This window comes from Salmo salar, chromosome 09 (assembly GCF_965601325.2).
Source record: "Salmo salar chromosome 09, fSalSal1, whole genome shotgun sequence".
Classification (NCBI taxonomy): domain Eukaryota; kingdom Metazoa; phylum Chordata; class Actinopteri; order Salmoniformes; family Salmonidae; genus Salmo; species Salmo salar.
This window is the reverse complement of record NC_138299.1, coordinates 117,667,563-117,689,366: the sequence shown is the minus strand read 5'-3', so window position 1 is coordinate 117,689,366 and position 21,804 is coordinate 117,667,563. Positions and strand designations below refer to the sequence as shown.

The following is a 21,804-nucleotide window of genomic DNA, read 5'->3' as shown; positions in this document are numbered from 1 at the left end:
GTAAATGAAATCTCAATGTTCGACACCTACCCCATGCCCCAAGTTGATGAATTAATCGAACGGCTAGGGTCCGCCTCATTTTTATCAGCACGCTCAACCTGACGAAGGGTTATTGGCAGGTGCCCTTAACTCCCGAGACACGGGAGAAAACTGCTTTCGCCACCCCGGATGGGCTGTTCCATTACAAGAAGCTGCCCTTTGGGCTGCACGGGGCCCCAGTCACCTTCCAGAGGTTGATGGACTGGGTTCTCCGACCCCATCGGGAGTACGCGGCGGCATACATTGACGATATTGTGATCCAAGGGGGCGAGTGGGAGACACATCTAAAACAGGTGAGCGCGGTACTGCAGGCCTTACGGGAGGCGGGGCTATCAGCAAACCCAAAGAAATGTCGGCTCAGCCTGCGGGAAGCTGAGTACCTGGGGTACACGATCGCGAGGGGATGTGTCAAACACCAGGTGAAGAAAGTGGAGGCGATTTGGGACTGGCACCGCCCACTCACCAAGAAGCAGCTACGCACGTTTGTGGGGTTGACTAGTTACTACCGGAGATTTATTCCCCACTTTGCCTCCCTAGCCAGCCCCCTGACAGATCTGTCCAGGAGCCGTCTGCCCGCTCAACTGACGTGGACCGAGGCAACGTCTTCCAGGACCTAAAGGGAGCACTGTGTTCTGGACCCGTGCTGGTGATCCTGGACTTCTCCAAACCACTGGTGGTACAGCCCGATGTGTCCGAAACAGGGGTGGGTGCCATCCTGTCACAGCTACAAGAAGGTGAGGAACACCCAGTCATGTATATTAGTCGAAAGCTGTTGCCGCGGGAACAAAGATATTCCACTGTGGCGAAAGAATATCTAGTGATCAAGTGGGCGCTGGAAACACTGAAGTGTTACTTATTGGGACGGCACTTCACCCTCATAACGGACCACGCACCACTGGTTTGGATGTCACGGAATAAGGACACCCGCTGGTTCCTATCCTTACAGCCCTTTGCTTTCTCTGTTGTCCACAGATCAGGTGCAGGCCATGGAAATGCCGATGCCCTCTTCAGAAGGGATGCTCTTTTTTTGGTTACTACATGATTCCATATGTTTTGATGTCTTTACTATTATTCTACAATGTAGAAAATAGTAAAAATAAAGAAAAACCCTTGAATGAATTGGTGTTCTAAAACTTTTGAACAGTTGTGTGTGTACATACATTCACTCTGGCCAGTTTATTAGGTACACCACCCCGTTCGCAACGGTTTGCTTGCTATATAAAGCAGGCAGACACGCATCAAGGCATTCTGTTACTGTTTGATTGAAGTTTAGAATGGGCAAAACGAGTGACCTAAGAGACATTGAGCGTGGTACTGTATGATCGTCTGTGCCTGCTGCGCCGATTCCAGTATCTCAGAAACGGCCAGACTCTCAGAAACGGCCAGAAACTTGGCTTTTCACACACAACAATGTCTAGGGTTTATCAACAATGGTGCAACAAACAGAAAACATCCAGTCAGCAGCAGTCCTATGGGCCGAAAACAGCTCGTTGAGGTTGAAGGGGAATGTCAAGAATCGTGCAGGCTAACAGGCTGGCCACAGACAGGCAAATAACAGCTCAATACAACAATGGTGTGCAGAACGGCATCTCGAAATGCACAACTCGTCGGTCCTTGTCACGGTCGGGCTATTACAGCAGACGACCACACCGGGTTCCACTCCTACCAGCGGCTCCAGTGGGCACGAGATCACCAACACTGGACAACTGAGGAGTGGAAAAACATTGCCTGATCTGACAAATCCCAGTTCCTGTGCGTCATGCTGATTGCAGAGTCAGGATTTGGCATAAGCAGCATGAGTCCATGGCCCCATACTGCCTGATGCCAATGGTACATGCTGGTTGTGTAATGCTGTGGGGAATGTTTTCCTGGCACACGTTAGGTCCCTTGATACCAATTGAGAAATGTTTGAAAATAGAATCAATCCATGCTCCGAAGAATTAAGGCTGTTCAAATTGTATTTGTCGCGTGCTACGTAAACAACAGTGAAATGCTTACTTACGGGCCCTTCCCAACAATAATAATAAAAAAAAGAGAAATGGTAGAAAAAATATATATATATTAAATAAATAACTTCTCTAGGGCCAGTGGGACGATTTCGTCCCACCTACGTAACAGCCAGTGGAATCCCGTGGCGCGTTATTCAAATACCTTAGAAATGCTATTACTTCAATTTCTCAAACATATGACTATTTTACACCATTTTAAAGACAAGACTTTCGTTAACTTCTTGGGGCTATGTGGGACGCTAGCGTGCCACCCGTGGTGCACCCTATCAACAGCAGGTGCATTTCAAGAGCGGCAAATTTGAAACCAAATAAATGTCAAAATTCAAATTTTTCAAACATACAACTATCTTACACCCTTTGAAAGATAAACATCTCCTTAATCTAACCACGTTGTCCGATTTCAAAAAGGTTTTACGGCGAAAGCATAAAGTTAGATTATGTTAGGAGAGTACATTGACAATAGCTGTGTGTAATGTTTTGTCAATTCAAAGACAGGCGTCACCAAACCATAAAACCAGCTAAAATGATGCACTAACCTTTTACAATCTCCATCAGATGACACTCCTAGGACATTATGTTAGACAATGCATGCATTTTTAGTTCTATCAAGTTCATATTTATATCCAAAAACAGCGTTTTACTATGGCATTGATGTTGAGGAAATCGTTTCCCTCCAATAACCGGCAGTCAAGTCAGCACCACAAATTAAATAATTAAAATTAGAAAACATTGGTAAAATATTATATTGTCATTTAAAGAATTATAGATTTACATCTCTTGAACGCAATCAACTTGCCAGATTTAAAAATAACCTTACTGGGAAATCACACTTTGCAATAATCTGAGCACTGCGCCCAGAAAAATATGCTTTGCTATACAGACAAACGGCCATGTTGGAGAGATCTAAAATCGAAAATACTATGTAAATAATCCGTTACCTTTGATTCTCTTCATCAGATGTCACTTCCAGGAATCCCAGGTCCATAACGAATGTAGTTTTGTTCAAAAAAGCTCATCATTTATATCCAAAAAGCTCCGTGTTGTTAGCACATGATCTAAGCCAGCCGGACTTCTCATCATGAACGAGGGGAAAAAATATATTTACGTTCGTTCAAACATGTCAAACGTTGTATAGCATAAATCATTAGTGCCTTTTTTAACCTCTCTAGGCTAGGCGGGACGAATTCGTCCCACCTACGTAACAGCCACTGCCAGCCTGTGGCGCGATTTTCAAAACCTTAAAAATCCTATTACTTCAATTTCTCAAACATATGACTATTTTACAGCCATTTAAAGACAAGACTCTCGTTAATCTAACCACACTGTCCGATTTCAAAAAGGCTTTACAACGAAAGCAAAACATTAGATTATGTCAGCAGAGTACCAAGCCAGAAATAATCAGACACCCATTTTTCAAGCCAGCATATAATGTCACCAAAACCCAGAAGACAGCTAAATGCAGCACTCACCTTTGATGATCTTCATCAGATGACAACCCTAGGACATTATGTTATACAATACATGCATGTTTTGTTCAATCAAGTTAATATTTATATCAAAAACCAGCTTTTTACATTAGCATGTGACGTTCAGAACTAGCATACCCCCCGCAAACTTCCGGGGAATTCGCTAACATTTTACTAAATTACTCACGATAAACGTTCACAAAAAGCATAACAATTATTTTAAGAATTATAGATACAGACCTCCTCTATGCACTCGATATGTCCGATTTTAAAATAGCTTTTTGGTGAAAGCACATTTTGCAATATTCTAAGTACATAGCCCAGGCATCACGGGCTCGCTATTTAGACACCCGGCAAGTTTAGCACTCACCATAATCATATTTACTATTATAAAAGTTTGATTACCTTTTGTTGTCTTCGTCAGAATGCACACCCAGGACTGCTACTTCAATAACAAATGTTGGTTTGGTCCAAAATAATCCATCGTTATATCCGAATAGCGGCGTTTTGTTCGTGCGTTCCAGACACTATCCGAAATAGTAAAGAAGTGTTGCGCACATGGCGCAATTCGTGACAATAAAATTCTAAATATTCCATTACCGTACTTCGAAGCATGTCAACCGCTGTTTAAAATCAATTTTTACGACATTTTTCTCGTAGAAAAGCGATAATATTCCGACAGGGAATCTCCTTTTCGGCAAACAGAGGAAAAAATCCCAAAGGCGGGGGCGGTCGGGGTCACGCGCATAAGCCCAGTGTCCCTTGATCGGCCACTTGAGAAAGGCGATAATGTGTTTCAGCCTGGGGCTGGAATGACGACATTCTGTTTTTTCCCGGGCTCTGAGCGCCTATGGACGACGTGGGAAGTGTCACGTTAGAGCAGAGATCCTTAGTAAATGATAGAGATGGAAAAGAAGTTCAAGAAATGGTCAGACAGGCCACTTCCTGTAAAGGAATCTCTCAGGTTTTGACCTGCCATTTGAGTTCTGTTATACTCACAGACACCATTCAAACAGTTTTAGAAAATTTAGGGTGTTTTCTATCCATATGTAATAAGTATATGCATATTCTAGTTACTGGGTAGGAGTGGTAACCAGATTAAATCGGGTATGTTTTTTATCCAGCCGTGTCAATACTGCCCCCTATCCTAAACAGGTTAACCAGAACATGAATAATATTCAAGGTGGACGAATGCATTCTCTTTTATAACGTATTGGAACGAGGGTACCCAACATGAACTCGCGCGCCAGAGTCTAATCGGCCATCACCGTTCCATGGCTCTTGTTCGGTCAGATCTCACAGTAAAAGACTCAAAACACTTTGTAAAGGCTGGTGACATCTAGTGGAAGCAATAGGAAGTGCCAAAACATGAATCAACCCCTGTGTGTTTCAATGGCATAGGCTTAAAGGTCATTCAACACATCAGGTATCCACTTCCTGTCAGAAAATGTCTCAGGGTTTTGCCTGCCAAATGAGTTCTGTTATACTCACAGACACCATTCAAACAGTTTTAGAAACGTTAGGGTGTTTTCTATCCATATATAATAAGTATATGCATATTCTGTTACTGGGTAGGATTAGTAACCAGATTAAATCGGGTACGTTTTTTTATCCAGCCGTGAAAATACTGCCCCCTAGCCCCAACAGGTTAGTCTAACCACACTGTCCGATTTCAAAAAGGCTATACAACGAAAGCAAAACATTAGATTATGTCAGCAGAGTACCCCGCCAGAAATAATCAGACACCCATTTTTCAAGCTAGCATATAATGTCACATAAACCCAAACCACAGCTAAATGCAGCACTAACCTTTGATGATCTTCATCAGATGACAATCTTAGGACATTATGTTATACAATACCATGCATGTTTTGTTCAATCAAGTTCATATTTATATCAAAAACCAGCTTTTTACATTAGCATGTGACGTTCAGAACTAGCGTAACCCCGCAAACTTCCGGTGAATTTACTAAATTACTCACGATAAACGTTCACAAAAAACATAACAATTATTTTAAGAATTATAGATACAGAACTCCTCTATGCACTCGCTATGTCCGATTTTAAAATAGCTTTTCGGTGAAAGCACATTTTGCAATATTCTCAGTAGATAGCCCGGCATCACAGGGCTAGCTATTTAGACACCCACCAAGTTTAGCCCTCACCAAAGTCAGATTTACTATAAGAAAAATGTTGTTACCTTTGCTGTTCTTCGTCAGAATGCACTCCCAGGACTTCTACTTCAATAACAAATGTTGGTTTGGTTCAAAATAATCCATAGTTATATCCAAATAGCGGCGTTTTGTTCGTGCATTCAAGACACTATCCGAAAGGGTAAAGAAGGGTGACGTGCCCGACGCGTTTCGTGACAAAAAAATTCTAAATATTCCATTACCGTACTTCGAAGCATGTCAACCGCTGTTTAAAATCAATTTTTATGCCATTTTTCTCGTAAAAAAGCGATAATATTCCGACCGGGAATCTGTGTTTTAGTACAAAGAGAGAGAAAATAAAAACATGGGGTCGCCTCGTGCACGCGCCTCATTCTCATTGTCCTCTGATAGACCACTTACCAAAGGCGCTAATGTTTTTCAGCCAGGGGCTGGAATTACATCATTCAGCTTTTTCCCGGGTTCTGAGAGCCTATGGGAGCCGTAGGAAGTGTCACGTTACAGCAAAGATCCTCAGTTTTCAATAAAGAGAGTCAAGAAGAACAAGAACTTGTCAGACAGGCCACTTCCTGTAAGGAATCTTCTCAGGTTTTTGCCTGCCATATGAGTTCTGTTATACTCACAGACACCATTCAAACAGTTTTAGAAACTTTAGTGTGTTTTCTATCCAAAGCCAATAATTATATGCATATTCTAGTTTCTGGGCAGTAGTAATAACCAGATTAAATCGGGTACTTTTTTTTATCCGGCCGTGTAAATACTGCCCCCTAGCCCTAACAGGATAAATAAATAGAAAAGTGATAACTTCTGGAGGCAAAAGGGGATCTGACCCAGTACTAGTTGGCTGAACCTAATAAACTTGCCACTGAGTTAATATACACTAAGTATACTAAACATTAGGAACACCTTCCTAATATTGAGTTGCAATTCCCCCCTTTTCCCTCAGAACAGACTCTGAGGGAAATTTGTCAGGGCATTGACTCTACAAGGTGTCAAAAGTGTTCCACAGGGATGCCGGACCATGTTGACTCCAATGCTTCCCACAGTTGTGAAGTTGGCTAGTAGTGGATAGCTTGTTCCATCTCATCCCACAGATGCAATTGAATTGAGATCTGGTGACTGGGCAGGCCACTGCAATAAGCTAAATACACTCATGTTTGTGGAACCATTTCTGGACAATCCTAGCTGCCATGAAGGGATGCACCTGATGGCAATGTTGTTCAGATATCCTGTGGCATTCAAACATTGCCCCACTTTTATCAAGGGGCCCAATGTGTGCCATAAAAACACACCTCACACCACCACCACCAGCCTGCGATGTTGACCCCCGGCGTGATGGATACATGGTTTTCTCCATACTCTAGTCCTCCCATCTGCGTGAAACAGCAGGAACTGAGATTCATCAGACCAGGCAATGTTTTTCACATTCTCCAGTGTTTTCGTTCCTAAGCCCACTGCAAACGCAGAGTCTTGTTTTTTGCTGAAAGAAGTGGAAGTCTGTCAGGTCATCGGCTGCCATAACCCATTTGTGTCAATGTACATTGAGTTGTGCTTTCTTGTATGGGTCTTTGGGCACCAATGTTGTTCTTGACTGTTAGTTGACTAACTGTAGCAACCTCTGTTGCTCTGCACAATTTGTGTCTGCCTCCTTTGTCCTTTTTAATCAATGACACATTTTTGACAACTGGCCTGCCGTTGGCTGAATGTCCATTGGGTGGTGGACCATTCTTGATACACACGGGAAACTGTTAAGCGTCAGAAACCCAGTAGCGTTGCAGTTCTTGACATACTCAAACCAGTGCGTCTGGCACCTACTACCATACCCCCGTTCAAAGGCACTTAAATCTTTTATCTTAACCATTCACCATCTGAATGGCACATGTACACAATCCATGTCTCAATTGTCTCAAGGCTTAAAAATCCTTCTTTAACCTGTCTCCTCCCCTTCATCTACACTGATTTGAAGTCAATTTAACAAGGGACATCAATAACAGATCATAATTTTCACCTGGATTCACCTGGTCAGTCTGTCACGGAAAGATCAGCATACACTCAGTGTGTATATACTGTAAATACAGTGCATTCGGAAGGTATTCAGACCCCTTGACTTTTTCCACATTTTGTTACGTTACAGCCTTATTCTAAAATGGATTAAATCGTTTTTTTCCCCTCATCAATCTACACACAATACCCAGTAATGACAAAGCAAAAACAGGTTTTTAGAATTGTTTGATGGTGAATGGAGCAAGCATTGGAAGATTCATGAGAACAGCTGAAAAGATAAGAACGTTTATTTAGGAACATGTAAGGTGTGCTTTTTAATATCTGACTGAACTGCAACTGAAAAACAGTCAGTGTTTGAGTCAGTGCTTGAGGGGGATAAAACAAATAGTTCTGTTGTCTCTAAATGTTGGAACATCTTTCTTTCAGGTGGTGGGAGAGTGGAGGTTTAGTAAAATCCACTGTGACATCTTTGTCACCCTAGATGTCATGATGTGCACTGCAAGCATCCTCAATCTCTGTGCCATCAGCATTGATCGGTAAGTGCTCTTGAAATTGTTGAATCTTGGCTGGAGGCAGGTGCCATTGTGGATTTGCAGTGAAAATCTTTAAGCAAATTCATTGGAGTCTGGACCTAAAAAGCCTACTTGCATAACCCAGCTGGTACTTTCTATTGAATACCAATGCCATTATTTATGGACTATGCAGTATGCCACTTTTTATTTTGAATGATTTTCCACTTCACTGATTTTCGTGTCACTCAAATGCATGTTCAGAACACCACCTTGGTTATGTGAATACATAACTCAGAGGTGATTTAAATATTTATTGAAGTAATTTGTATTTGAATACAAAATGTCTGCACATTCAGTATGTGTGCAGAAAATCTTGGAGTTGTTTATACTGCAGATACTTATTTTAGAGTAAGAGAAATAATTGGTTATATAGTCCTGTGATTAACAATTAGTCCTGTGATAGTCATGTGATCTGTACTATTGAATAAAGAGTACCCATAAAGCAAGAGTCCTTAATTGAAACAATAACCACTCTCAAATTCATAGACAGAGCTATGGATGAAAGGACTGTCCCTCCACGATATCAAATATACAGTTTTACTGTGATTTGAAGCTATATGGTGTTTATAGTTACATTGTTTACACACATAAAACAAGCTAATTTGGGGTTCTGATGGGGTACAACAATGGAACTAAGCTCATAAGGCATTTATAAGTTATATTTTTCAAGAATCAATGGTTATTATGTACAGTACCAGTCAAAGGTTTGGACAGACCTACTTATTCCAAGGTTTTTCTTTACTATTTATATTTTCTACATTGTAGAATAATATCGAAGACATCAGAACTATGAAATAACACACATGGAATCATGTAGTAACCAAAAAAGTGTTAAACAAATGAAAATATATTTTATATTTGAGATTCTTCAAAGTAGCCACCCTTTGCCTTGATGACAGCTTTGCACACTCTTGGCATTCTCTCAACCAGCTTCATGAGGTAGTCACCTGGAATGCATTTCAACTAACAGGTGTGCCTTAAGTTAATTTGTGGAATTGATTTCCTTCTTAATGTGTTTGAGCCAATCAGTTGTGTTGTGACAAGGTAGGGGTGATATACAGAAGATAGCCCTATTTGGTAAAAGACCAAGTCCATATTATGTAAAGAACAGCTCAAATAAGTAAAGAGAAATGACAGTCCATCATTACTTTAAGACATGAAGGTCAGTCAATCCAGAATATTTCAAGAACTTCTAAAGTTTCTTCAAGTGCAGTCGCAAAAACCATCATGATGAAACTGGCTCTTATGAGGACCGCCACGGGAAAGGAGGACCAAGTTACCTCTGCTGCAGAGGAAAAGTTAATTAGAGTTAACTGCACCTCAGATTGCAGTCCAAATAAATGCTTCACAGACTTCATGTAACAGACGCATCTCAACATCAACTGTTCAGAGGAGACTGCATGAATCAGGCCTTGCTGCAATTGCTGCCACTACTAAAGGACACCAATAAGAAGAGACTTGCTTGGGCCAAGAAACACGAGCAATGGCCATTAGACCAGTGGAAATCTGTCCTTTTGGTCTGATGAGTCCAAATTTGAGATTTTTGGTTCCAACAGCTATGTCTTTGTGAGACGCAGAGTAGGTGAATGGATGATCTTCACATGTGTGGTTCCCACCGTGAAGCATGGAGGAGGAGGTGTGAGGGTGTGGGAGGGCTTTGCTGGTGACACTATCTGTGATTTATTTAGAATTCAAGGCAGACTTAACCAGCATGGCTGCAGCATGGCACAGCATTCTGCAGCGATATGGCATCCCTTCTGGTTTGTGCTTAGTGGGACTATCTTTTGTTTTTCAACAGGACAATGAGCCAAAACACACCTCCAAGCTGTGTAAGGGCTATTTCACCAATAAGAAGAGTGATGGAGTGCTGCATTAGATGACCTGGCCTCCACAATCACCCGACCTCAACCCAATTGAGATGGTTTGGGATGAGTTGGACCACAGAGTGAAGGAAAAGCAGCCAACAAGTGCTCAGCATATGTGGGAACTCCTTCAAGACTGTTGGATTCTTTATGAAGCTGGTTGAGAGAATGCCAAGAGTGTGCAAAGCTGTCATCAAGGCAAAGGGTGGCTACTTTGAAGAATCTAAAATCTAAAATATTTGTTTAACAGTTTTTGGGATACTACATGATTCCATATGTGTTATTTCATAGTTTTGATTTCTTTGCTATTATTCTACAATGTCAAAATAAAGAAAAACCCGTAAATGAGTAGGTGTGTCCAAACTTTTGACTGGTGCTTTATATCATTCATTTCTAAGTCCAAAAATGTATGTAGCAACTAAGGATTATAGCTTTAAGTGCTTAAGTCGCCTTCGGCTTCGTACCTTAAGGTTCCAAACCAAATTACAAGGAAATCAGTAAAGTATGTCTGTTAGTTGACATCCTTAGGAAGTAGAAATTCTCTAACTCACTAATAAGGTCACGCAACAGGCTAGAGGTTAATTGATAAGGTTCCCTACCAGGGATGTAGTGGAGGGTTATTTCATATAAACACATTTAATGCACAAGGGTTAATGCACATTAAGCACCGTATTATTTCCTGAATAGCATTTACCTGTTATGCTAAATTACCGTTTTTTTTGCGTTTACTTTACGTTAGTCGTCTTCCATCATCAGAGTTTACCCACCTTTTTTTCTACCCATACATCCCTGATGTCCCTACTAAGAGAAGATAGAGAAAGATGTTGTCTGTCACTCCATGTGTAGTCTGCACAGTAGAAAAGCCAGTTTGTCTATTCCTATTGTGTTTTTCCCTTGTCTTTCCTCCCATCTGCTTCCTTCCACAACAGATACACAGCAGTCGCCATGCCCATGCTGTACAACACGCGCTACAGCTCCAGAAGACGAGTCACTGTTATGATCTCGGTGGTGTGGGTTCTGTCCTTTGCAATATCATGCCCCCTGTTGTTTGGCCTAAATAACACAGGTAATAGCAGGAACTGTGAGGTACCTTGCTCTGCTGCAATGTAATCTTTGCTATTGCACAGTGCTTCCACTGTGTTTTGGCTTTCATGGCACTAAGGAGTAGACTCAATTTGACAATGATAGGTGATACTAAACTGTATGACTGCTGTGAATGGGGGTTAACAGTGCGGTGGTTAGTTTGAATGCTCCTCTTTCAAACACATAGTACAGTCGTGGCCAAAAGTTTTGAGAATGACACAAATATTAATTTTCACAGTCTGCTGCCTCGGTTTGTATGATGGCAATTTGCATATACTCCAGAATGTTATGAAGAGTGATCAGATGAATTGCAATTAATTGCAAAGTCCCTCTTTGCCACGCAAATGAACTGAATCCCCCAAAAACATTTCCACTGCATTTCAGCCTTGCCACAAAAGGACCAGCTGACACCATGTCAGTGATTCTCTCGTTAACACAGGTGTGAGTGTAGACGAGGACAAGGCTGGAAATCACTCTGTCATGCTGGTTGAGTTTGAATAACAGACTGGAAGCTTCAAAAGGAGGGTGGTGCTTAGAATCATTGTTCTTCCTCTGTCAACCATGGTTAATTGCAAGGAAACGCATGCCGTCATCATTGCTTTGCACAAAAAGGGCTTCACAGGCAAGGATATTGCTGCCAGTAAGATTGCACCTAAATCAAAAATATATTGGATCATCAAGAACTTCAAGGAGAGTGGTTCAATTGTTGTAAAGAAGGCTTCAGGGCGCCCAAAAAAGTTCAGCAAGCGCCAGGACCGTCTCCTAAAGTTGATTCAGCTGCAGGATCGGGGCACCACCAGTACAGAGCTTGCTCAGGAATGGCAGCAGGCAGGTGTGCGGGCATCTGCATGCACAGTGAGGCGAAGACTTTTGGAGGATGGCCTGGTGTCAAGAAGGGCAGCAAAGAAGCCACTTCTCTCCAGGGAAAACATCAGGGACAGACTGATATTCTGCAAAAGGTACTGGGATTGGACTGCTGAGGACTGGGGTAAAGTCATTTTCTCTGATGAATCCCCTTTCCGATTGTTTTGGGCATCCGGAAAAAAAGCTTGTCCGGAGAAGACAAGGTGAGCGCTACCATCAGTCCTGTGTCATGCCAACAGTAAAGCATCCTGAGACCATTCATGTGTGGGGTTGCTTCTCAGCCAAGGGAGTGGGCTCACTCACAATTTTGCCTAAGAACACAGCCATGAATAAAGAATGGTACCAACACATCCTCTGAGAGCAACTTCTCCCAGCCATCCAGGAACAGTTTGGTGACAAACAATGCCTTTTCCAGCATGATGGAGCACCTTGCCATAAGGCAAAAGTGATAACTAAGTGGCTCAGGGAACAAAACATCGATATTTTGGGTCCATGGCCAGGAAACTCCCCAGACCTTAATCCCATTGAGAACTTGTGGTCAATCCTCAAGAGGCAGGTGGACAAACAAAATCCCACAAATTCTGACAAACTCCAAGCATTGATTATGCAAGGATTGGCTGCCATTAGTCAGGATGTGGCCCAGAAGTTAATTGACAGCATGCCAGGGCGGATTGTAGAGGTCTTGAAAAAGAAGGGTCAACACTGCAAATATTGACTCTTTGCATCAACTTCATGTAATTGTCAATAAAAGCCTTTGACACTTATGAAATGCTTGTAATTATACTTCAGTATTCCATAGTAACATCTGACAAAAATATCTAAAGACACTGAAGCAGAAAACTTTGTGGAAATTAATATTTGTGTCATTCTCAAAACTTTTGGCCACGACTGTATATTCATCCAAAATGTCCCTTTTATGTATTTTGCACTGTTTTGACCAACTCAGTTGCCTTGTGGTTAGAGTACCCACCCTGAGATTGAAAGGTTGGGAGACAGCTCATCGGCTGAGTCATACCAAAGCCTATATGGTGCCTGATGCGTCTCAGCTTGGCATTCAGAATTAAGTAGGTACATTGGGGATAAGACTGCAATAGAATAGTGTCCTGTCCAGGGGTTGTACTGGTACATCAAGCTGCTTCATCCTACAGAGAATGACTATTGCTCAAATGAGCTGTTCCTGCAAGGCTCCTTACTTACAGTGGCAAGAAAAAGTATGTAAACCCTTTGGAAATACCTGAATTTCTGCATAAATTGGTCAACAAAATGTATCTGATCTTCATCTAGGTCACAACAATAGACAAACACAGTCTGCTTAAACTAATAACACACAAACAATTAAAGGTTTTCATGTCTTTATTGAACACACTGTGTAAACATTCACAGTTTAGGGTGGAAAAAGTATGTGAACCCTTGGATTTAATAACTGGTTGACCCTCTTTTGGCAGCAAAAACCTCAACCAAACATTTTCTATAGTTGCTGATCAGACCTGCACAATGGTCAGCAGGAATTTTGGACAATTCCTCTTACAAAACTGTTTCAGTTCAGCAATATTCTTGGGATGTCTGGTGTGAACTGCTCTCTTGAAATCATGCCACAGCATCTCAATTGTGTTGAGGTCAGGACTCTGACTGGGCTTCTCTTGAAGCCATTCTGTTGTTGATTTACATCTGTGTTTTGGATCGTTGTCCTGTTGCATCACCCAACTTCGGTTGAGATTCAATTGGCGGACAGATAGCCTAACATTCTCCTGCAAAATGTCTTGATAAACTTGAGAATTCATTTTTCCGTCGATGATAGCAAGCTCTCCAGTCCCTGAGGCAGCAAAGCAGCCCCAAACCATGATGCTCCCTCCACCATACTTTACAGTTGGGATGAGATTTTTAGGTTGGTGTGCTGTGCCTTTTTTTCTCCCCACACAGTGTTGTGTGTTCCTTCCAAACAACTCAACTTTAGTTTCATCTGTCCACAGAACATTTTGCCAGTAGAGCTGTGGAACATCCAGGTGCACTTTTGCAAACTTAAAAAAAGAAATAGTTTTTTTGGACAGCAGTGGCTTCTTCTGTGGTGTCCTTCCATGAACACCATTCTTTTTTAGTGTTTTACATATCGTAGACTCGTCAACGGAGATGATAGAATGTTCCAGAGATTTCTTTAAGTCTTCAGCTGACACTCTAGGATTCTTCTTAACCTCATTGAGCATTCTACACTGTGCTCTTGCAGTCATCTTTGCAGGACGGTCACTGCTAGGGAGAGTAGCAACAGTACTGAACTTTCTCCATTTATAGACAATTTGTCTTACCGTGGACTGATGAACATCAAGGCTTTTAGAGATACTTTTGTAACCCTTTCCAGCTTTATGCAAGTCAACTATTCTTAATCTTAGGTCTTCTGAGCTCTCTTTTGTTCGAGGCATGGTTCACATCAGGCAATGCTTCTTGTGAATAGCAAACTCAAATTTTGTGAGTTTTTGTTTTATATGGCAAGGCAGCTCCAACATATCCAATCTCGTCTCATTGATTGGGCTCCAGGTTAGCGGACTCTTGACTCCAATTGGCTTTTGGAGAAGTCATAGGCTAGGGCTTCACATACTTTTTCCAACCTACACTGTGAATGTTTAAAAGATGTATTCAGTGTAGACAAGAAAAATACAATAATTTGTTATTAGTTTAAGCACACTATGTCTGTCTGTTGTGACTTAGATGATGATCAGATCAATTTTGATGACCAATTTATGCAGAAATCCAGGTAATTTCAAAGGGTTCACATACTTTTTCTTGCCACTGTACGTTTGACTAGTATTGTTGTTTTCTGTCATTTTGTTTTCCTCCCTAGCGACTCGCGACGAGTCCCTGTGCATCATCGCCAACCCGGCCTTTGTGGTGTACTCCTCCATTGTGTCCTTCTACATTCCCTTCATCATCACTCTGCTGGTCTACGTGCAAATTTATGTGGTGCTTCGCAAGCGGCGAAAACGGGTGAACACAAAGCGCTCGTGTCAAGGGACAGGCGACCACGACACAGGCGTCACGTTAAAGGTGACTAGGCTGCACATCATGTTTTTCCAAAATGAAGTGCTCGACAAACTTAGGAGAGCCAATTAAATACTTTGTCAACAACACGTCATGTCTTTTTGGAGAACGTAATCTAACCGGAGGAAGCAAAATATTGTCCATAAAGTGTTTGCTCTTCCCAGACATGAGAGGCCAAACGCATATAGTTGAAGTCGGAAGTTTACATACACTTAGGTTGTAGTCATTAAAACTTGTTTTTCAACCACTCCACAAATCTCTTGTTAACAAACTCTAGTTTTGGCAAGTCAGTTAGGACATCTACTTTGTACATAACACAAAGTCATTTTTCCAACAATTGTTTACGGACAGATTATTTCACTTATAATTCACTGTATCACAATTCAAGTGGGTTAGAAGTTTACATACACTAAGTTGACTGTGCATTTAAACAGCTTGGAAAATTCCCGAAAATTATATCATGGCTTTAGAAGCTTCTGATAGGCTAATTGACATCATTTGAGTCAATTGCAGGTGTACCTGTGGATGTATTTCAAGGCCTACCTTCAAACGCAGTGCCTCTTTGCTCGACATCATGGGAAAATCAAAAGAAATCAGCCAAGACCTCAGAAATAAAATTGTAAACCTCCACAAGTCTGGTTCATCCTTGGGAACAATTTACAAATGTCTGAAGGTACCTCGTTCATCTGTACAAACAAGAGTACGCAAGTATAAACACCATGGGACCACACAGCCGTCATACCGCTCAGGAAGGAGATACATTCTGTCTCCTAGAGATGAACGTACTTTGGTGCGAAAAGTGCAAATCAATCCCAGAACAACAGCAAAGGACCTTGTGAAGATGCTGGAGGAAACAGGTACAAAAGTATCTATATCCACAGTAAAACGAGTCCTATATCGACATAACCTGAAAGGCCGCTCAGCAAGGAAGAAGCCACTGCTCCAAAACCGCCAAAAAAAAGCCTGACTACGGTTTGCAACTGCACATGGGGACAAAGATCGTACTTTTTGGAGAAATGTCCCCTGGTCTGATGAAACAAAAATAGAACGGTTTGGCTATAATGCCCATGATTATGTTTGGAGGAAAAAGGGGGACGCTTGCAAGCCAAAGAACACCATCCCATCCATCTGTGAAGCACGGGGGTGGCAGCATCATTTTGTGGGGGTGCTTTGCTGCACGAGGGACTGGTGCGCTTCACAAAATAGATGGCATTATGAGGCAGGAACATTATGTAGATATATTGAAGCAACATCTCAAGACATCAGTCAGGAAGTTTAAAGCTTGGTCGCAAATGGTGTCTTCCAAATGGACAATGACCCCAAGCATACTTCCAAAGTTGTGGCAAAATGGCTTAAGGACAACAAAGTCAAGGTATTGGAGTGGCCATCACAAAGCCCTGACCTCTATCCCATAGAACAATTGTGGGCAGAACTGAAAAAGCGTGTGCGAGCAAGGAGGCCTACAAACCTGACTCAGTTACACCAGCTCTGTCAGGAGGAATGGGCCAAAATTCACCCAACTTATTGTGGGAAGCTTGTGGAAGGCTACCCGAAACGTTTGACCCAAGTTAAACAATTTGAAGGCAATGCTACCAAATACTAATTGAGTGTATGTAAACTTCTGACCCACTGGGAATGTGATGAAAGAAATAAAAGCTGAAATAAATCATTCTGTCTCATTATTCTGACATTTCACATTCTTAAAATAAAGTGGTGATCCTAACTGACCTAAGACAGGGAATATTTACTAGGATTAAATGTCAGGAATTGTGAAAAACTGAGTTTAAATGTATTTGGCTAAGGTCTATGTAAACTTCCGACTTCAACTGTAGATAATGATCTTGTTGGAGGGGGAAAGAAATACACACGAGATGGCTTTCTAGCTGGGATGAAAAGGGCACACGCAATTATCCTAAGGTGTTTTTAAGGGGGTTATCTTTTGTGCATTGAGATTATTAGCAACATATTGTGCTGTAATTGGTCATTTCACACGACAAATCCCACTTGGCCATGTTACATTGGTCTACTAGATTAGAAGGAGAGCTGAAATGTAACAGTAATTATGATGTGGCTTTAAGTCACCTTTTCTGGATATTGATTTTAGTGACATTAAAGCGGATCAATACAGGAAAAGAAGCCGTGTTTCTCTCACCCCTGTACATTACTCATGTACATGCATGCTTTTGTCTTGGTGTGGGGAAGGGAGAGAGAAGAGAAAATACATTCACAAAGTACTAGGCAATTGCAAGGAAAATAGTCCTCATCACTTTTAAACGGAGTCAATAAACCATTTCTGAAACAATATTGTCAGTTTAACTCCGTGGACTTTTTATTTCTGCCCTATTGAGTGTTATGGATGTAATGATTCGAATGGGAATCAAATAACGGTATACGCTCAATAGAATTACCGTTTATTTTGTTAATTGCCCTCTCAAAGACCATTTGGTGCCTTTGCAGTGACTGTGTGCTGGCTTCTCTCCCCTGTTGTTTTTTCAGGAGAAGTGCAGTCACCCAGGAGATGTGAGTCTGTGCACTGTGTTTGTTAAGCCTAATGGGAGCTTTCCTGTCAACAAGAAAAAAGTGGTGCGTCAAGTATTTGTTGTGCTATTTTTACAGAGTAACTCTCATAAGGAAATGTATTTACTTTCAAAAGCAGTTAACGCAGTGTCACCTCTATCGTTCCCATTTCTCCCCATAAGCAAGATATAGAAGTTACTGCTCTATTATTAGTATTACTACTATTACTACTACTACTACTACTACTACTACTACTACTACTACATTGTTGTTGACCTCTGTCAGCAGATCTTCATCAAAGAGGTGGCCCACGAAGGTGACGACATGGAGTTGGACGAGGTGACCAATTGCAACCCTCAGAAACAGAAGAATGTGGACAACGCTACCGCCACGCCTGTCAGCCACCAGCTCCTCCCGCCAACCAAGGGTAACACCTGCCCCACATCCGTGTCCCCCTCCCCGCCTGAGGGCTCCCTCAAAGTGGAGAAGAACAGCGACTCGAAGGATATACTGACGGAAGTGCCCAAAGTGTCTAAAGTGTTTCAGACCGAGGCCTTACCCAACGGCAAAACCCAGACATCTATCAAGCAGCAACCCACTCTCATGAGTAAGAGGAAGATCTCCCAACAGAAGGAAAAGAAAGCCACTCAAATGTTAGCCATAGTCCTTGGTAAGTTGTTAACATGAATACCACTTTGAATGTTTGAAAGTACTGTTGAACTTTTCAGGAGAGAGGAGGGATACAAACATTGGGGTAAAGTCTATTTTACTTTCACACGTCATAAGCAATAAGAGAAGTCGATAAAATGTAGCTGATATATTTATTTTACTAGCTGTAGTTTTCTGATGGCCTGTATAGATATATTGTATTCCCTTAGTAATCCTTAACTTGAAAAGAGCTTGCGAGGCAGACAATGTTGCAACAAAAGGAGACGGTTTTCATTTTCATCAATCAGAAGGGCTTTTTTTTATCAAGTTTAACTTCAGGGCATGATTCAATGTCAACATCAATCCAGTACCACGGTAATAGCTGGTTTCTCCGATCTCTTCACATTTTGTCTTCTCTCTCTCTCTCTTTAGGTGTATTTATCATATGCTGGCTACCTTTTTTCATTACTCATATATTGAACACCCACTGCACCACATGCAAGGTTCCAGCGGAGATGTATAACGCTTTCACGTGGCTGGGGTATGTGAACAGTGCGGTGAACCCCATCATATACACCACTTTCAATATAGAGTTCAGAAAAGCTTTCATCAAGATCCTCCATTGCTAAGTTTGGTATTTGAGCAGGGAGTTGAAATGAAGAAAAGCATAACTTATAGCCTACTAAAATATACCTCATCCATATGAGGACAGTGCACGTGACCATAAGTCTCAGTCATGATCTTTGAGAAATGGAGAGACTGAGTAAATGCCACACATGAAGACTTGGACTTTTGTTTGATTATTTTGTGGACTCATGTTCTCCCACATGAATGTATATCGAGGAATAATGTCTTTATCAATGAGCTGTTTCTTGGAAATGTCATATTGGTCTTAACCATCGTGCTTGTCACTTAAGAGCTTTCCATGTCAGGAAATGTAAAGAAAACACAAGAAGATGTGCTTAAAAACACTAAAGCAAACCACCTATTTAATCTGTGTATATGATGTATTTTGATAATGGCTGAATCCTGCAAAGAACAACTAGATATCAACAAATCAGTGTTCATCTCAGTATTAAACCTGATCATATTAAACTGGTCATCTATGAGCTCTGCAGCTTTAAACCACCCACAGAATAAAATGTGTGTTATATAGAGATTCAACATTTTGACTCATGGTTTTCTCACCGGTCCACTTGGCAAGAGAGGCACATATTTGTGATTAAATTATTATTATTATTATTATTATTATTATTATTATTATACCAAAAGAACTTACAGCCACCAAGTGATAATTGTTCCTATCTGGCTCGGAAGGACCATGAATAAGGTTTTTGTGCAATTATTATTTACATTTGCTGTACATGCTTTTTATAAACCCGTTCTATGTGATTAAATGCCTGCAATGAAAATGTGATGCATGTTGCAATGCTCATTTACATGGATTCTCATGAAATGTAAGTTTGACAAAAAAACTGTATGTCCAATAAATTAAGTAATGAGACGTGCTATGTAAATGTATTATTCTTTGATACTCTATATACTGTTTATATCATGTAATACTGTATAAATAACTAATACAATACGTTATACCACTACTAGGCTGAATACTCTATTATAATTGGTCGAGAGGGTGTTCATTATTTTCCTGTAAATACACAGCAAGAAATAATATGGCAATTATGTAGTTCCAACAAAAAAAAAAGTGACTCACGCTATTCCATATCAATGTTTTCTGCAGAAAACCATAGTGAGACACACAAAACATGTTTGAATATTTCTTTATTTCCATTATAGTGAAAAATCGAATACAATATATCTATCCATTTCAAAAAGACAAATCAACAGCAAGTCTTTAGTGTGAAAACCCCCCAGGCCTAGTCTATGGTTTGTGGCATGACACAGCTTGATCTACAGGCCCCATCTCGTAGGATGTTATAATGTCATTAGTCCCATGGTAACCATTATCAGAGACTGTGGTTAGTCTCTCTACATAAGATCAAAGCCACAGTTTCTGATGACAGCGCAGAAATAGTTATGTCTTCAGTGTAAAAGGGATCCCTCATCCCCTAATTAATATGTAATCTTGAACACTGAAGATTTTCTGCCCCCCTAGCTACCTGTCTTGACATATGAAGTCCCTCATCACTATCCCATGAGATTGCTCCTCACTGCACTGAAAGTATACCCTGGCTGTCTGGCCTGATACCACCAACAATAGTAAAGAATATACACACAGAACCCCATTGTTGTACTGGTTGGATAGTAATGACACTTACCAGATGTTTCCTTAAAATCCAAAATTGACTTGCAGTACAATGAGTGCATACACTTTTAGAATGTCTGTGTCATCCCTGTGGGACTTAAACCCACAACCTTGTCGTTGTTGTTTTTCCCTGACCAAGTGATGTGCCATTGTATACCTTGTCTGAATTTGTTTGGCATTCAGACACATTCTGTCGTCACACTATATGTCTCATCACAGGCTGCTGTGTTATTATGGGTACTTTGATTTACACTGTAGCCATGGTTCATCTGTGCCAGAGCCATTTAAATATTTACCTTTCTCTTTCATCATCCTTGCTCTGTAACAGGCTTCCCTTAGAATTGTTTTGTAAATACTAGACGTTTCCTACAACCAGCATCCTGGCCCTGTGTCACATTTTAACCACAATTCAAACAGCACCATGAGTCTTCAAAATCATGTTATTCAGATGCTATATCACCTTCAATGACCCCAATACCAACCATACATGTACTATCCCCGGTCAATGTCAATTTGAATGTCCTCCCCTCCATCCGTGATGATGACACAGTCAGGCCCCCACTGTGTTGTCTAAGCTTTACGCAACATTGAATGGTCTGTGACATTGATTCTCCTCAAGTTTAATTCATATCAACGGCAACTTTTGACAAGCACTTACCTCGAGGGACAACTGGAAACACTGTGTAATCTCTGCACAGCCCTAATACAAACCATCATGGGAGGACAGGGATAGGCCTCCCTTGGCCTCGCAAGTGCCTGCCTCCTTCCAGTGTATATCCCTCTTCCTCTGATCTCTGAAGCGACTTTTCTCCTTTTCCTCGCCTGCTATCACCCTAAGGCTTGCCTGAGCCCCAGTGATTGGCATGTTCAAATAAAGTAGTAGTGGTGGTGTGTGTTCCAACACTGGGGCCCTTTAATGAACTGAGTAAAGATGGCTTGCCAGACACTGCATTATTGAAAAGTTTCCACACCCGAGCTGTGATCAGGCGGCCTGAAAGGCTCTTAATGGACTATGTGTCAGAGCTTTCCATGTGATTGCTAGATCAGCCATTGCCATTTACCTCCAGCGTGAGCTGTGAAGTCGTGCTGCTCTGACTAGTGATTGCTGTGCTGCAGGGAGTATGCTGGATGGATGATTGCCTCTCAGAGATGGAGCATCCTGTGTACTGCGTTGTGAAAATCTAACAGGATGTTTTGAACTGCAACTGATTTCACCTCTCTGTCTCTTCTCATTAACTGAAGAGAACACATCTACATCTATGCAGTTAGATCC

General features: G+C 41.4%; 1 protein-coding gene across 1 annotated transcript in view; it reads left to right on the top strand.

The window, feature by feature from the left end:
- LOC106612463 (dopamine receptor D2a) overlaps positions 1-19,769 on the top strand; it is a 61,022-nt gene extending 41,253 nt beyond the window's left edge. Inside the window, exons 3-8 of the mRNA XM_014213610.3 lie at positions 8,116-8,225; positions 11,053-11,189; positions 14,904-15,106; positions 17,597-17,683; positions 17,906-18,287; positions 18,698-19,769. Coding sequence (XP_014069085.1) covers positions 8,116-8,225; positions 11,053-11,189; positions 14,904-15,106; positions 17,597-17,683; positions 17,906-18,287; positions 18,698-18,894 — 1,116 coding nt within the window. The 3' untranslated portion in view covers positions 18,895-19,769. The remainder of the gene's footprint in view (positions 1-8,115; positions 8,226-11,052; positions 11,190-14,903; positions 15,107-17,596; positions 17,684-17,905; positions 18,288-18,697) is intronic.
- The last annotated feature ends 2,035 nt before the right edge of the window (positions 19,770-21,804 follow it).